The sequence below is a fragment of the Phoca vitulina genome, unplaced genomic scaffold (genome assembly GCF_004348235.1).
Source record: "Phoca vitulina isolate PV1807 unplaced genomic scaffold, GSC_HSeal_1.0 scaffold19, whole genome shotgun sequence".
In the NCBI taxonomy this organism is placed as follows: domain Eukaryota; kingdom Metazoa; phylum Chordata; class Mammalia; order Carnivora; family Phocidae; genus Phoca; species Phoca vitulina.
The window spans coordinates 34,727,550-34,744,287 of record NW_022589722.1 but is presented as its reverse complement, the minus strand read 5'-3'; the positions used below and the strand labels follow the sequence as shown (position 1 = coordinate 34,744,287).

Sequence of the window (16,738 nt, the reverse complement as noted above, 5' to 3'; positions counted from 1 at the left end):
CAAACAGGGCAACAAGGGCTTTCTCTCAGAGGTGCGCTTCAACTAACACGAGAGCCTCAGCGGTGATCAGGGATTTAAGGCACTTGGAGTCATCGGAATTGTCCCAGGGGCCCCAAATTCTCATTCACTCATCAGCAAATGTTTACTTATTTAGTACATTCTCTACTCCCTGGTGGTGAGTCACACACTCTCCTCCTCCAGGTGTGACCCACACTCACTCAGTGGCTCTCTTCCTTGCTCGACTGCCCCCGGGACTGGCGGCGGGCGGGGGGGCAGATCTGTCCACTGAGGGGCCGCCGCGGGGGCCGCCGCCTGCGCTGCGCCGTGCGCTCCCCGAGCCCCGCGAAGGTCCATCTCTCCTCCCCCGCACCTTCCGGGGAACACCTGCCCTCAAGCACCCGCCCGCCCCTCTCCCGCCCGCAGGACAGTTCTCCGACCGCCGGCGGACGCACCACCCCACCCACGTGACCCGCCTTCGAGACACGCCCCAGGGCAGCGCGCCCACCGGCTCTCGACGCTTCTGGTTGGCCCACGTGGTCCCCTCACAGCTGCCTGTCTTTGGAGCGGCCCCGCCCATAGAGAGAGGTCATTGGTGTTCGCCCCGAGTAGGGGCGGGACACGGCGGAGACGCGCAGAATTTGGCCTTCGGAAAGGGCACCCGACCAGGGTCACGGAGAGAGCCGAGCGGCGCCGCAAAAGGCCGAAAAGAGCCGGAGAGACCCGAGTATGACCGGAGAAGAGCAGGCTGGCCGGAAGCGACCCGAGCTCAGCCGGAAGGAGCCGAGTCCGCCCGAAGGGGCCTGAGCGCGCCTGGACGTTGGGCTTGGCCCAGCCGGCGCCATGGCTGCCGAGGGGACAGCTGTGGCCGGAGGCGGGGCTGTCGGCGACCGGCTGGCCAAGGACAGCTTGCAGCAGTCTCAGTGCCCGGACGCGGCCCCGAACAGGCGGCGCGGCTCGTCGCTGTCGCGTGACGCCGAGCGCCGAGCCTACCAGTGCTGCCGGGAGTACTTGGGCGGGGCCTGGCGCCGAGTGCGGCCCGAGGAGCTGAGGGTTGACCCTGTGAGGTGGGAGGTCAGGGGTCCGCTCTCCTGAGCCAGCGCCGGGGTCAGGGTTCGAGCTCGGGCCCTGGGGACCCCGCGTTGCTGCGGCCCCGGCGCGTGCGGGGCTGGGGGCAGGGGGGCAGGGGCGGGGCCGGCCTGGCCCGGAGCGGACGTTGGGGGCGACCGGGGGGGACGGGGACAGGTGCAGCCGGCCGCGGGCTGAGCGCACCCTGGTGTGGGTCTGCAGCGGAGGCCTCAGTAACCTGCTGTTCCGCTGCTCGCTGCCGGACCACCTGCCCAGCGTTGGCAAGGAGCCCCGGGAGGTGCTGCTGCGGCTGTACGGGGCCATCCTGCAGGTGAGGAGGGAGCGAGGGCCGCAGCGGCCCCTGGCTTCAGCACCTGTCAGCGAGCGTGGCAGGTGGGATTCTCCCCACTGCGCAGCTGAGGACACGGAGGCCCCGGGGCCAAGTAACTTGTAAATCCTCCTACTAGAGCCTGGCTCTGGCGTCTCCAGGCAATGGAGCAAGAAGGGGGGGTGTTGCTGGGAGGAGAAAGCAGACCCTTCCGTGTTTTCCTCTGGCCCCTCGTGACTGCCCCCTTGGTTGTCCATCTTCCTTCAGGGCGTGGATTCCTTGGTCCTGGAAAGTGTGATGTTCGCCATCCTGGCAGAGCGGTCGCTGGGGCCCCAGCTCTATGGAGTCTTTCCAGAGGGCCGGCTGGAACAGTACATCCCAGTACGAGCCCAGCCCGGCCCTGACCTTCCCGAAGCACCTCCTGCCCCCAACCCTGTCCCCCTTTCCAGTGTCTGCCCTCATGTCCCTTACCCCAGGTAGGGCATTTTCCCCAAGACCCTGACTTCCTCCCCCACCCCCATTCCCCACCCCTTCCCCCTCCTGCCCCAGCCCCCTCACCACCCTGATAGGTTCCTGGGTGCAGAGCCGGCCACTGAAAACCTGTGAGCTTCGAGAGCCGGTGCTGTCAGCAGAAATCGCCACGAAGATGGCCCGGTTCCATGGCATGGAGATGCCGTTCACTAAGGAGCCCCACTGGCTGTTTGGGACCATGGAACGGTGAGTCAGGAGCCTTCTCGGGGCTCCTGCACACCTGTTCTGAACCCTAATGCTGGCAGTTACTATACTGGGCTGCAGCTGAGTGTGTCCATGACTGTCCAGTCCTCCAGCTGAGTGGATCAGGTGTCCCAGTGTCTAGCATGGGACTCTCACACAGAACAGGCTTCCAAATAAGGCAGACAAGTCAGAAAAATCTGCCAGATAAGTCCTACAGTGACAGGAAAACGGGTAGGACAGCCTGGCCTGGGGAAATAGGAGGTAGGAAGGGATAACAGAGGGAGCATATCTTATTCTTTGGGCTTCAGGTACCTAAAGCAGATCCAGGACCTGCCCCCCACTGGCCTCCCCCAGATGAACCTGCTGGAGACGTACAGCCTGAAGGATGAGATGGGCAACCTCAGGTGAGGGCAGGCAGGGCGGGAGAACAGAACACAGGAACCAGTGCCAGGCACCTACTGGGGTACCTCCCCAGGATTTACTGAGGGCTGGGATCAGGGCCTGGCCCACAGGTGACTGACCCTCTAGTCACTCCTGCTCAGGACCCATGCCCCCTGTTCCCCTGCAGGAAATTGCTAGACTCTACCCCATCACCAGTGGTCTTCTGTCACAATGACATCCAGGAAGGTAGGAGAAAGCATCGGCATCTCCTAAGGTAAGGGGGGCCAGAGGGCCCTGGAGTGACCACAACTCCACCCCATCCTCCCAGGGAACATCTTGTTGCTCTCAGAGCCAGAAAACACCGACAGACTCATGCTGGTCGACTTCGAGTACAGTAGTTACAACTACAGGTGAGGGTAAGAGGATGGCCTCCATGGGTCTGTTCCCACAGCAGCCTGGAAAACAGACTAGGCCTTCCTCTCTGCATCCCAGCTGCCCAGGGTATTTGGGGACTGAGTGTCCACCTTATTCCCCCAGGGGCTTTGACATTGGGAACCATTTTTGTGAGTGGGTTTATGATTATACTCACGAGGAGTGGCCTTTCTACAAAGCGCAGCCTGCAGACTACCCCACCCGGGGGCAGCAGGTATGTGGACCGGAGGCTGGGGAGCAGCACCTGGCCTGTGAGGGAGGAGGAAGGTGAGGTCTGGAAAGAATGGTGAGAAAGGGTGTTCACTGGGAAATGCTCCACAGTCTCCCCATTTCCTGACTCTCATCTGTCAATCTCAGCTCCATTTTATTCGACATTACCTGGCAGAGGTCAAGAAAGGTGAAACCATCTCCCAAGAGGAGCAGAGGAAACTGGAAGAAGATTTGCTGGTAGAGGCTAATCGGTGAGGAAAGATGGGTGGGGCAGCGGCAGAGCAGGATGCAGAGGAAAGGGGGCTGAGGAAGAGGCAGTCAGGCCAACTTCTGGGACTGCAGCTGGGGGCAGAGAGTGGGAAGAGTCAGGACAGGGTTGGAGTTAAGGCAGTGGGGGAGAAGTTTGAGCTTTGGGGCTTGACCAGCCTCAGGGATGGGATCCAGGTAACCCAAAGTGTGCTCTGAACCCCTCTGTTTTTCCTGCTCTCCATAGATATGCTCTGGCATCCCATTTCTTTTGGGGTCTCTGGTCTATCCTCCAGGCGTCTATGTCCACCATAGAATTTGGTTACTTGGTAAGTAACCCAGATGGGTGAGTTAGGTGGGAGGAGGGGAGCAGCAGGGTTCTCCAGGAAATCTGTGGGCAGACTTGGGGCTGGGGGAGAGGCGGGTGCTAGTCCTAAGCCTTCTCACAGGTTTGTGGGATGGGTTTCCTTCCCTAGGAGTATGCCCAGTCACGGTTCCAGTTTTACTTCCAGCAGAAAGGACAGCTGAGCAGCTTCCACCTCTCATCTTGACTCTCCAGCCCCCAACTCCTCAGATTGCTCCTGGAGCCTCCAGGGCAGGACCTTGGAGGGAGGGGCAAAGAGCAGGAGGCTCTGGGGACTGGGCTGAGCTCTGGAGTGAACCTGGGGTTGAGGATGCTGACCTCTCCCCACAGCAGGGAGATGGTGGGAGAGAGCCCCTCGGCTGTGTACCTGAAGACAATAAACAAGCTTCCTCCTTCACACCCTGTCCTAGCTCTGCGGCAGAAAGTACCAACAAAAAAAAGAAAGTACCAACCAGGGAATGCACACAGATTGACAAAGTGACCACCGCTCTGAGCCTCATTGTCCCCTTCTGAAAAGCATGGCTATTTGGTGCTCTGGGCATGAGAGAGTGGTTAAGGGTCCACTCTGCAAGTTGAAGTCCCCTGCCCTCACCCTCCCTGGCCCCAGCTTAGAAGTGATACACACTGGAAGGATTTGGGTGCGGGGCTGGGGAGTAATGGGGGTACAAAGAGGGCACTGGGATGAGGCTGCCCAACCCTGAGCACTGGAGATCAGGGGACAGGCAGCACAGCTGACTCTCTGATGACCTTTTCCCTACATTCAGCTATTTTTAGTTCTAATGCTACCATCCTCACGTGAGACCCTTTGGGCCCCCCCAAGTTCCCAGACCTCTGAGCAATCTCAGCTTGCAGAAACCCGGCCCGCCCCCACTCCTGATTCCCACCACAGAGAGGACGAGATTCTGGTTGCCGCCCCACATCTGTTTTCTCAACCCAAATTTGGGAGTGGGTGTCAGGTTCCCGGTGAGGGCGGGGCGGGGATGGCCAGGCCTGAAGGACATGGGGACACGGGCCAGAGCGACTGGCCCCACACGCGGACAGGAGCGCCAAGCCGTGAGTGGAGTGGGGGACAGCATAGGGCCCCCCCGTCGGGCTCAGAGGCCGAGACCAGAGCAGGGGGCGAGGGCGGCGCGGGGTCCCTCGCAGTCAGGGCTGTCCGCCTCGCTCCGGACCAACTCCGCTTCCCGAGACGCGTCTCCCCCCACCCGGAGGCAGCCCTTCACTGTCCTCCGGGCTCCCGAAGATTTCCCGGCTCGACCCCCTTCCCGACCGCTGCACCACTGTGGCGAAGCCCACCCGCAACGCGGGCGCGAGAGTTCGGCGGCCGTTGGTCAGGCTGCTGGGCCGGGCCCGAAGCGGGAGGAGGGCCGGGGGCGGCCGCTAGCGCGGCGCGGGTGCAGGCGGGTGCGCGGCCTGGCCGGGGCGCGGGGGCCTCCGCGCTGAGGGCGGCCGGGGATGGGGCCAGCCTGAGCCCGCCCGCGCACCCTCCTGCCCCCTCCCAGGTGACGGCCAACCTCCAGGATGGCGGAAGCGCACCAGGCCGTGGCCTTCCAGTTCACGGTGACCCCAGATGGCGTCGACTTCCGGCTCAGTCGGGAGGCCCTGAAACACATCTACCTGTCCGGGATCAACTCCTGGAAGAAACGCCTGATTCGCATCAAGGTGGGCGCAGGTGGTTCTGGCTTCCTCCTCCCAGCAGGTGCAGAATAGAGTCTGCCCGAGGCAGAGGCCAGGTGTCAGCGGCTGCCCCATGGTCAAGACCTCCCAACCCCACCTTGGCTGGCAGTTCGGCTGGGTGACCGGCCCTAGCAGGGCAGAAACCAGAGGGGTGCTCAAGGTGCGGAGGAGAGAAGGGCGTGCAAGGAGTAGCAGTGGGACCCAGTGAGCAAGTGGGGGCTGCAGGGACGGGATTGGGGAGGAGGGGAAGACCAGACAGAAGGAGGAACAAGAGCACAGCAGGTGAGGGAGGGAGAAGGCCTCCCAGGCAAAGACCAGGACCTCACAGGTGCCTGCTCACGACCGTCACTCCTGCTGTAAGTGTGCCTCTTTCTGCCCCACAGAATGGCATCCTTAGGGGTGTGTACCCTGGCAGCCCCACCAGCTGGCTGGTCGTCGTCATGGCAACAGTGGGTTCTTCCTACTGCAAGATGGACATCTCCATGGGGCTGGTCTGCTATATCCAGAAATGCCTCCCTGAGGGGTAAGAAGCAGGGCTACCAGAGAGGGCTGGGCAGGCTCCAAGGCCAGGGTTCCTGAGCTGGGCACATACAGGATAATAGCCATTGGAGGTCCTAGGGGCAGCCCTCCCTGGGGGCCACCATCATCTGAGTCCCACATTTTGTAAGTTGGTAGTAATGCATTCAGACATGAGTGTGCCCAGGAATGTTCATCCACGCCTCCCCCAAGCTGGTTCACAACCATCAAAACTGCAGTCAGAATTTCCCTGAGGCAGACCCCAAGTGAACCCCCTGCAGCCCTGTCCCTTCTCTGACAGATGTGGCCCCTACTGGACCCCACAGACCCGGGCACTTCTCAGCATGGCCATCTTCTCCACGGGGGTCTGGATGATGGGCATCTTCTTCTTCCGCCAAACCCTGAAACTGCTTCTTTCCTACCATGGTTGGATGTTTGAGATGCATGGCCGGACCAGCCACTTCACCAAAGTCTGGGCTGTGAGCAGAAGCCAGTGGACGGGTTCAGGCATCTGGTTTGAGACTCCAGGGGCCTCATTTTGGGTTCTAAGCTAGAGGGGGGAGGCAGGCAGGGCACTGGTGCCTGGTGCATAGGGTTGTCTTGGTTCTGAGGGTCGGGGGCCCAGCTCCTCAACTGTTTGCGACTTGTTTCCATTATTTCCCCTGGTTCTCACCAGAAACATTCTCTGCTCTGTGTGCCCAGATCTGTGTCCGCCTCCTGTCCAGCCGGCGGCCCATGCTCTACAGCTTCCAGACATCCCTGCCCAAGCTTCCCGTGCCCAGCGTGCCGGCCACAATTCAGCGGGTAAGGGCCTGAATCAGACATCCCAGTTGGGCAGGCTAGGCTGGACTCAGAGGACTTCTCCAGAATAAGGGACTGTCCCTTGCAAAGAGCGGGGTTGAGAGCAATGGGGCTGGGTTGGCAGAGGGTCAGGACAGAGGTAGTCATTGCTGTTTGGCCCCCACACTGACAATGACTTGGCTGGACAGTACCTGGAATCTGTGCGGCCCTTGATGGATGATGAGGAATACTACCGAATGGAGACACTGGCCAAGGAATTCCAGGACAAGACTGCCCCCAGGCTGCAGAAGTACCTGGTCCTCAAGTCATGGTGGGCAACTAACTATGTGAGTCCCCTCCTGGGCTTACCCTTAGCCCCCTTGTGTCAGGGGCATCTGTCCCCTGCCCTCTGCCCCAGCCCTAACTCCTCCCTTCCCGCAGGTGAGTGACTGGTGGGAAGAGTACGTGTACCTGCGGAGCAGGGCGCCCCTCATGGTGAACAGCAACTACTACGTCATGGTGCGAGCGGGCCTGGGGGCTGGGAAGATGGGGGAGATCCTGGAAGAACGGTCAGGAAGCAGCTTCAGGGCAGCAGGGGTACTGAGGATCTGGAGAATCCAGTAGTCCCACAGCCTGACACTGTCACTCTCAGAGTCCCCCGGGTTCACTGCCCTGCCCAGCCCAGGTCACTGTCAGCCCCTAACCCACATGACCAGCCCTTCTCCCGCTCCCAGCACATGCCTCTGCGCAGTCACAGGTCTACACAGCATGCTCCTCCTCTCCCACTGTCCAAAACACATTCCAAGTCATGTGCCAAAGTTCTTTCCTCCACAAAGCTGTCCAGCCAACTACTTACGTACAACTTGTCCGTGTCGGAGGTTTTAAACTGTTTTTCAGTTGTGGGAACTCCTTTCTCAATGCAAAATAAACAAAACACAAACAAATAAAGTAGGTTATGAGAAAACAACTCCAAAGATTCAAGCCGGGCAGGGGCATGACGTGATCAGTTACGCATTTCATCTCTGGCAGTGCACCCTGACCGTGTGTGCAGGAGGGACTGGGGAAAGGGGTCAGGACCCCTCAGGTCCTCAGGCAGGGAGACCAGGTGACACCAGGACAGGGAGGCATTGCATGTCTGTCACGCCACGTGCAGGCTCTGCTCTCTCTCTGCAGGAATTTGTGCTCGTCAAGAATACAAATATACAGGCAGCCCGCCTGGGAAACATCGTCCACGCTATGATCATGTATCGCCGTAAACTGGACCGTGAAGATATCAAGCCTGTGAGTTGTGTGGGGTTGAGGGCACAACAAGGAGAGGAGGCCCGAGTCTGAGCCATGCTGTGCCTTCCTCCCAGGTGATGGCCCTGGGCATTGTACCCATGTGCTCCTACCAGATGGAGAGGATGTTCAACACTACTCGGATCCCAGGCAAGGAGTCAGGTACTGGGCCACAGCCAGGTGCCCGTGCTGGGGCCGTCAGGACGGAGGCCCCTCCCTCCCAGCTCTGGGCCTGCCATGGCCAGGCACCCTCCTATCTCCTCGCCCGTCACCAAGCGTCCTGGGCATCTCAGGGTCACGTAATGGGGAAAAGTATTTGGTTTGTGACCAACACCAGACACCTCCTGTTCACAGGCACGATGCTGGTGCTGGGACTCTGTGGGGCCCGGAACGGAGCGCCTGCTCTCCGGGCCTTCCAGGGCAGGGGAAGCTAGTCTGAGTAAGGAGTAGCAGGAGGGATGGAGCTTACCAGGAGCCCTTCATGGGCCTGTAGAGCAGGGGGAGCTGCTTGCAGAGGGCCTGGTTTCTGACGCTGGGCCAGTGTGTGTAATTTCTAGAGCTTCAGCTTCCTCTTCTGTGCAGTGCTTCATGGGGCTGTTGGGGTGGAGTGGGAGCAGGGAGGTGTGCCCTGCCTCAGCCCTCCCCGGCTTCTGTCCCAGACCTGCTGCAGCACCTCTCCGACAGCAGGCACGTGGCTGTCTACCACAAGGGCCGCTTCTTCAAGGTGTGGCTCTACGAGGGCTCCCAGCTGCTCAAGCCTTGCGACCTGGAGATGCAGTTCCAGAGGATCCTGGATGACCCCTCCCCACCTCAGCCTGGGGAGGAGAAGCTGGCTGCCCTCACTGCAGGGGGAAGGTACCAGAGCCCCACGAGGAGAGGAGCTCGGCCCTGCATGCCACCCTGGAACTTGGGGCCAGAGGCATGAGTGAGGGAAGAGCGTGCTGGCATGGCATCCTCTGCCCAAGCCCCCTCGGTAGCGAGGGGGACTGTGGTCAATGGCAGACCGCGCATCTAGCCACGTCTGACTGGGTGGGGGCTGGGTGGGAGTGTGTGGAGGACCGGGACACCTGCCAGGACAGCCTGGGACCCCCAGCTCTGGGCCCTGCCGGGTCCTGGGAGGTGTCCTCCGCCCCCGCCCACAGTGAGTCCACGCTCACCCTGCCCTTGTGCCCCCAGAGTGGAGTGGGCACAGGCACGCCAGGCCTTCTTCAGCTCTGGCAAGAACAAGGCTGCTCTGGATGCCATCGAGCGTGCTGCTTTCTTTGTGGCCCTGGACGAGGAGTCTCACCACTACGACCCCGAAGACGAGGCCAGCCTCAGCCTCTACGGCAAGGCCCTGCTACACGGCAACTGCTACAACAGGTGTGGCGCCCCAGCCCCGCGGCAGGTCCCCCCGCTCCTCCACCCGCCTTGACGCCCTCCCTGCATCTCCTGCCTCCGTTCCTGCAGGTGGTTCGACAAGTCTTTCACTGTCATCGCCTTCAAGAATGGCCAGCTGGGCCTCAACACAGAACACGCGTGGGCAGACGCCCCTATCATAGGGCACCTCTGGGAGGTAATGGGCCCTGAGTGGGGTCCTGCAAGGCAGGCTGGGTGCGGGGCACGAGGGTGGCTTCTCAGCCTGATCTTCTCCCTGCAGTTTGTCCTGGGCACTGAAACCTTCCACCTGGGCTACACGGAGACCGGGCACTGCCTGGGCAAACCGAACCCCATGCTTGCAGCTCCCCAGCGGCTGCAGTGGGACATTCCTGAGCAGGTGTGCAGGCCAAGAGGGGACAGGGATGGGCATGCAAGACTGGCAAGTACCTGGGATGCTCTCAGGGGGAAGGGACAGGAGCTTCTCAGAGTCCAGAGAGGCCACGGTGAGAACAGAGATCCTGGGACCATCGAGTGGTTAGTGAAAGACGTGAGGTGTGAGACTCGTCCATGGAGCACCCGTTCATGCCTCCCTCTTTCCACAAAGCCCAGCGTGGCCTCTGGGGGCTGAGGCCCCTCAGGTTGTCCTCTGTGTCTGAAGATGTTGAAGGCTTACTGAGACCCGCCCAGCCTCGCTGCTTGGAGAGCTCTGCCCCCAGCTGACCTTTCCATATCTTGGCAGTGCCGGACAGTCATCGAGAGCTCCTACCGGGTGGCCATGGCACTGGCAGACGACGTGGAGCTGTACTGCTTCCAGTTCTTGCCGTTTGGCAAAGGCCTCATCAAGAAGTGTCGGACCAGCCCAGACGCCTTCGTGCAGATTGCCCTGCAGCTGGCCCACTTCCGGGTAGGGGCCCTGCTAGGCTGCTGAGGGGCAGGGTGGCACCAGCCCCACGTGCCAGATTCAACCCTCTGTGCTCCTCAGGACAGGGGCAAGTTCTGCTTGACCTATGAAGCCTCCATGACCAGGATGTTCCGGGAGGGACGGACTGAGACCGTGCGTTCCTGTACCAGCGAGTCCACGGCCTTTGTTCAGGCCATGGTGGAGGGGTCCCACATGGTGAGCCCCCCACACCCTCCACCTCCTGCCCACCTTGAGGAGCAGGGCTACTCTTCACCGCTCCACTTCTGCTCCCCAGAAAGCAGACCTCCAAGATCTCTTCCGGAAGGCTTCAAAGAAACACCAGAACATGTACCGTCTGGCCATGACGGGGGCTGGGATAGACAGGCACCTCTTCTGCCTTTACCTGGTCTCCAAGTACCTGGGGGTCAGCTCCCCCTTCCTGGCTGAGGTCAGCATTGTTGGCGGGTGTGTCTTCTGTCCCCATGCCCTCTCCTGAGGGGGCGTGGCCTGTCCTCTGTCTGGCCAGCTGTCCCACTCCACACCCCGTCCAGGCCTGTGGTCCTGCTTCTGAGTAGGAGTCTTCCCTCGCGGAGCTGGTGGTTCTCATGAGGGTGGACAGACAAACACGTGGCTGTCAGGTGGTGACGGCACTCTGAGAAAAGCGAAGAAGCTGCAGGATCAGGATGGGCAGAGGGTCCAGACAGAGGGAACCCCTAGCCCGGCGCTGAGGCCGGAGCGTGGGTGGACAAGGTGCAGCAGCAGGAGGGGAGGGAGCAGAGCCCAGGCAGGGACAGGCTGGTAGGAGAGGAGGCCTTGGGGACAGTTAGGTCACATGGGCCTCAAGGGTTTTGTGCAGATGCTGTCATGGTGAGAACAGACCGGAGGCCGTGTGGCAGCAGTCTGGAAGTTCGCGCACCTGCTCATGCTGGTGCCCAGGCACCACTTGTCAGCAGGTGAGGGCTGAGTGCATGGCATGTCATGCCTGGTGTCTCACTGCTGTGATCTCCCTGTTGCAGGTGCTCTCAGAACCCTGGCGCCTCTCCACCAGCCAGATTGCTCAATTCCAGATCCGTATGTTTGAGCCAGACAAGTACCCCAATCACCTGGCTGCCGGTGGTGGCTTTGGCCCGGTAAGCCCCCTTGAAAGGGGATGGATGAGCAGGACTGGGCCCCAGGGGTCTCAGTGGGGAGTACAGAGCCCTGAAGTCAGACCAGGGGTGGGAGCACAGCCCTGGGCTTGCCCTGCGTGGAAACAGAATGGGTAGCTATCGACCCACAGAGACAGGTGTCTCAAGGAGCTAAAGACACTCCCTGGAGAGGGGCAGTGAGCTTGAGCCTCCTGAGAGAACCACAATATCCTGGATCCCTGGTAGTGTCTGGATCTGCAGTGGACAGAGCCCCTTGGTTTTCACGCTGTTGCCTGGAAATGTTCCGGACCTCAGGGAAAATGCAGCATCTGGGGTGGGGCCCCTTCCTGGGAATCTTGTGGGAACAGCAAGCATGACATCAGCTTGGCTTTCAGATCTGCAAGGTTTGGTTTACTTCTTCTTTACCCCTCGTGCTGCCCTCAGGTGGCAGATGATGGCTATGGGGTTTCCTACATGATCGCGGGCGAGAACACCATCTTCTTCCACATCTCCAGCAAGTTCTCAAGCTCAGAGACAGTGAGTCTCTCCTGCTCCTGCTCAGGCCTGAGGAGGGGGTGCCACCTGGGGCCCTGTCTGGCTGGGGAAGAGTCCTTGGTTGTGGGGAGGGGGACAGGGGCTCACCTGAAGCGTTGGTCTGAGCTCTCGGCTCCCACAGAATGCCCAGCGCTTTGGGAACCACATCCGCCAAGCTCTGCTGGACATCGCTGATCTTTTCCAAGTCCCCAAGGCTGACAGCTGAGGGCTGGAGAAATGCCAGCTGCCCTCTCATGTCCACATCGTGGAGGAAGGGGCCTGTGGTCGGCTCGCAGGCACGGGGGTGACCACGCGCAGGTGTCCAGGCTCCAAGGACAGCTCTGGCAGCAGGCACTCCACAGGCAGATGCTGCTCCCTGAGGGCCCAGGTGGTGGAAGGGGGGTTGGAGCAGGGAGGGAATTTTGATTTTTTTTTCTTGCTAGATACTAATAAAAATAAGCCTCTGTAATTCTCTCTTAGCTCTTAGGTACCTTTGTTTTGTTTGGGAACTAGGAGGCCCTCCCCTGCCCAAGCTCAGACCAGAGAGGTAGCAGGGGGAGGAGATGGGGCTGGGAGACTGAGAGGCTTGTGACCTACTTTGAAATGCATGTCTCTCCTGAGGTCACCACTGTCCACACCCACTTGGAATAAATTCTTGCTTCAGAACCTTCACCTGTTCCCTGGGGCCACTTCTGTTTGTCTGCCAGAGAGTGGGGCCCAGCTGCCGTCTCCATGAACGGTCATGCCCTCTGCACGCCTCTGGGCTGGAGCACCGCCCTGTGGAGGCCCACGGCCTCCTCCTGGCCGTAGGGAAGGGCTGCAATCCCAGGCCCGCAGTCAGCGTGCCAGGTGGTCATGTCTGTGATAGGGCACACAGTATAATCTGGAGCTACACATGCTCCTTCCCTCAGGTTGACTTTTTACATTAAAATAACATTAAAAGTAAACAAAAAATGTTTATGGAAAGTATAAGTAGGCACTTAATTACTATTGCTAATTAGCATGCTAGAAGGAATCTAGATCTCGGCACTCTGCTTGTTGCTAAGAACCCAGGAATAAATTCGATACAGTCCTGGGCCTTCTCTTATGGACCACTGTTGATTGAGCACCCACCATCTACTTGGCTCTGTGCTGGGGATTCAGTGGTGAACAAGGCACCTGCCATGTGGAATTCATGATTGGGCGAAACAGGCATGGATCAGGGGATGGAGTGTCTGGCACGGAAACCAGGAGGCTTTTCGAATAATTCACTTAGTACTTATTGAGGGCTATAGTTGCTAGGCACTGGGATACAGCAGTGAATAAAACTGGCCCAAACAGTCCCTTCCTCTGGGGCTTAGAGTCTAGTGGAGAGACAGGCATTAAGCAAGAAGAATGAGTAAATTATATAGTAAGGCAGATGGTAATAAGTGCTAAGGGGAAAAGTAAGGGGAGGGAGCAATGGAGGGGTGGGTGGCAATTTCAGACAGGGTTGGGAAGGCAGGCCTTCCTGAGCAGGGCCATCTGACTCAGACCCAAAGGAAGTGAGGGTGCAAGGGCAGCACATCCCTGGCAGAGTGGACAGCCAGGGCCAGAGCTTCCAGGTGAGAGGTGCCAGCTGCAGTGCAGGAACAGTACCAGAAGGGCTGTGGCTGGCATGGAGGTAGTGGGGGGACAGCAGGAGGGGACAGGTGGATTGGGGCATCAAGGGCTTCATGTGCCAGGCTCTGGCTTCTCTGAATGATGGGAGAAATCATTGAGGTGTGAGCAGAGGGTGATCTAATCTGTCCTAAATTTTAATGGGATCATTCTGGCCAACCAGAATGACATTAGAACAAAGTAGGGGGCAGTGAAGACAGAAACAAGAAGACCTGTGCATACTACTCGTGGTGGGGGTGGGGTTTGGGAGAAATGGCGGGACTTAAACTACCAAAGGGAGACTCAGGACACCAAGAATGTCAAAGGTAGGTCTAAAAAACCTGATAGGGAGGCATCGAAGATAATTCACATTTTTTACTTTGGGTGCTTGGATGATGAGATTTTTAAATGTTGAGTTTGATGTGCCTATAGGAAGTATTCGTGAATATGTCTCAAACTCCTCAAAAGATAAATTGAAAACTAAGGAGATGTAGGCTCCTGATAGCAGCTTTGAAGAGAGCTCATGAGATATTCCCAGGGCAGAGGCTCCTAACCACCTTTGAGTCTCAGTGAGAAGCTTATAAATCTAAGCTCACAAAATGTTATGCTCCATATCAGAGCTTTCTTGGGCTTCCAAAAATCTCTTCACAGACCTCTGCCACTCTGGGTACTGGTGTAACCTACCCTGGGAGAGCAGTGAGCAGAGTCTTTCGTTAATGTTGAAATCCAAAGGTTTTTTTGTTTTGTTTTGTTTTTTTAATCGGATTTGTTCTTGGTTAAAATAAGTAAGAGGAGAAATCATAATGCTAACCCAAGGTAAAAACCTCTGGTGACAACCCATCAAACCTGAATAAGCTGGGGCGCCTGGGTGGCTCAGTCGTTAAGCATCTGCCTTCGGCTCAGGTCATGATCACAGGGTCCTGGGATCGAGCCCCGCATCGGGCTCCCTGCTCTGCGGGAAGCCTGCTTCTCCCTCTCCCACTCCCCCTGCTTGTGTTCCCTCTCTCGCTGTGTCTCTGTCAAATAAATAAAATCTTTAAAAAAAAACCACAAAACTTGAATAAGCTACTTGTACTCCTGGGGTTTGCAGATCTGCACAAGTTAAGGCTGGCAGCCAGAACACACAAATCCTGACATCTTCATGGCTTAACCCAATAGAAGTTTAATTCTTGTTCAGCTAGCTGAGAGGGAGACTCTGCTCATACCATTATTCAAAGGCAGGCTGACAGAACAGAAGCCCTGCCTTCCTCAAGTCAGTCCCAGTTGCCTTGGACATCAACATCCAGCAGGTACATGGGGAAGAGAGCGAGAGGATCTGGCCGGGTAGTGATACGGAGCACTTCTCACCACATCCACTAGCCAGGGCTCATATTGCAAGGGAGGCTGGAAAACGCAGTCTGGCTATGTGACAAGGATATAAAGGAAACATTTGGTGAACAGTTAGCTGGTTTCATGGGAAGGCCAGACTGACATCCTCGGGCTTCCTGAGAGCCTGTCCTTCTTGGCCTGGGCTCTGCTAGGCGCTTCAGACAGCCCACCCCATCTGCTAGGCAGGGTATCCAAGGCCCTCACATCCCAGCCCAAACGACCTTCTGAGTCTCCTCCGCCCCTCCTGAGCCCAAACCACACTCTCCATTCCCTAAAGGAAGCAGGCTTTTCCACACCCTTGCCTTCGCCTTCGATGAAACTTTTGCCTGGAATCCTATGTTGTTTGTCATCCTGGTAAACTAGTCTTTCCTGCAGCTGCCTTCATTACCCATCAGAGCTACTCCTGGTTCATGGTTTTCTGAGGTGCTATAACAGGAATCAGCTCTGGGTGGAATGAGTACAAGTATGCAGGGTGGCTCACAGGTGGGGCGGACAGCCAGGGAACCAGGTCCAGAAGGGGCATGGCCTCAATACATGGGCAGATGCTCTGTGCCCAGAACCGTCTGGCTCAACTCTAGCTGTGTTTCCTGCTCTGCAATCAGTCTGCTAACACTCAGACTCCCTGAGAGAAAATCCAGTTTATCCGGAATCCAAACTGAAGTTACCAACCTTCCCACCTGGCTTCTGTCCCACTGCTCCCCATCTCGGCCGGTGGTATCACCCTCCGGCCGCCAACCCACTCCTTTCTCCCTCACCTCCCACGTAACCAAGCCCGGTCAAGCCTACCTCTGAATGGCTTTGACTTTGTGTCCTTCCCTCCAGCACGACCACCACCAGGCGGTCCGCATCTCCAACATCACTCAGCCAAACAGCCTGCTCGCCTCCCCTCCAGCAGCCGCAGAGACCCCGTCACCGTGTCGCTCCCCTGCTTCCCGCCCTCCCAAGGTGCCCGGAGCCCTCTGGAGACTGAGCGCCTGCACCGGCCCGCGGAGGCACGCGCCGTCTCTCCGGTGTCCTCTGGACCACCGCGGTGCGTGCAGCCCCTCTCGGGGATTTGCGCTTCTACTGCCTGCGGGCCGGCGCGCCCGGGGACTCCTCGCAGCCCAGGTACTCCGGTCCCTGCCCCACCTCCCGGAGCTTCAGCTTCCTGCCCTGTGACACAGATGTAACAGTGTCCGCCAGCTCGTCGTCGTCGAGACGGAGAACATCTGGGCACTGAGCCAACTGAACGAATGCTTACTAGCCCCTGCTGGCCGAGTGCTCTCCGGGACACTGCGGACACAGTGGTCAGGAGGACAGGGCCCTGCGTGCATGGCCTTGCACTCACGAACCACGGAGAGGAACACAACGATCAGGTCCACGACTGGACCTCCCTTCAATTCGGCTCTCCCGCCACCTCAGCCGGGGCTCAGTCAGGAGAGACCAGCCGGGGCGACCCCACCCCTTGCGCTCTGGAGACCAGCCAATGAGACCTCGAGGCCGAGACTCTGGAGCAGCCAGAGGGCGGCACACTCACGTGTTTGCGGCCCAGCCCCTTCCGCTCCGGGAGACTGGCCAATGAGGGCCAGAAGCCATCTCCAGGGGGCGGGTCTGGTAACGGAAAGGGGCGGGGTGCTGTGCCCAGCTCCCGCCGCGTGCCCCCCGCCACACAGCTGGGCCACGGATCCCCACGCGAGCGCACGCCGTGCCGGAGGTGAGCGAGGCCGGCCCAGCCACGGGTTCCGGGCCCTCCCTGCGCGCCCTGACCCCCGGGGCCACGACGTCCTGGAGCTGTGCCCGCCGCTTCACCCGGTATCCCCACCTCACCCGTCCCCTCGCCGCGGGCCGCTCGCCACCCCCCC

At 59.2% G+C, this 16,738-nt stretch overlaps 2 protein-coding genes across 2 annotated transcripts; both read left to right on the top strand.

Moving 5' to 3' along the window:
• Positions 1-605: 605 nt before the first annotated feature.
• On the top strand, positions 606-4,147 carry CHKB (choline kinase beta). The gene is made up of 11 exons (XM_032416708.1): positions 606-1,064; positions 1,288-1,396; positions 1,661-1,774; positions 1,977-2,110; positions 2,416-2,511; positions 2,676-2,734; positions 2,817-2,898; positions 3,026-3,134; positions 3,278-3,381; positions 3,624-3,705; positions 3,853-4,147. The coding sequence occupies exons 1-11, from the start codon at positions 841-843 to the stop codon at positions 3,925-3,927; spliced, it is 1,188 nt and encodes a 395-aa protein (XP_032272599.1). The 5' UTR covers positions 606-840; the 3' UTR covers positions 3,928-4,147.
• A 153-nt stretch (positions 4,148-4,300) lies between these two features.
• CPT1B (carnitine palmitoyltransferase 1B) lies at positions 4,301-12,546 on the top strand. The gene is made up of 19 exons (XM_032416707.1): positions 4,301-4,793; positions 5,243-5,402; positions 5,801-5,940; positions 6,235-6,412; positions 6,636-6,737; positions 6,923-7,060; positions 7,155-7,232; positions 7,887-7,994; positions 8,069-8,153; positions 8,651-8,846; positions 9,168-9,353; positions 9,441-9,546; positions 9,631-9,747; positions 10,090-10,254; positions 10,333-10,467; positions 10,547-10,699; positions 11,268-11,381; positions 11,823-11,915; positions 12,055-12,546. The coding sequence occupies exons 2-19, from the start codon at positions 5,262-5,264 to the stop codon at positions 12,136-12,138; spliced, it is 2,319 nt and encodes a 772-aa protein (XP_032272598.1). The 5' UTR covers positions 4,301-4,793; positions 5,243-5,261; the 3' UTR covers positions 12,139-12,546.
• The last annotated feature ends 4,192 nt before the right edge of the window (positions 12,547-16,738 follow it).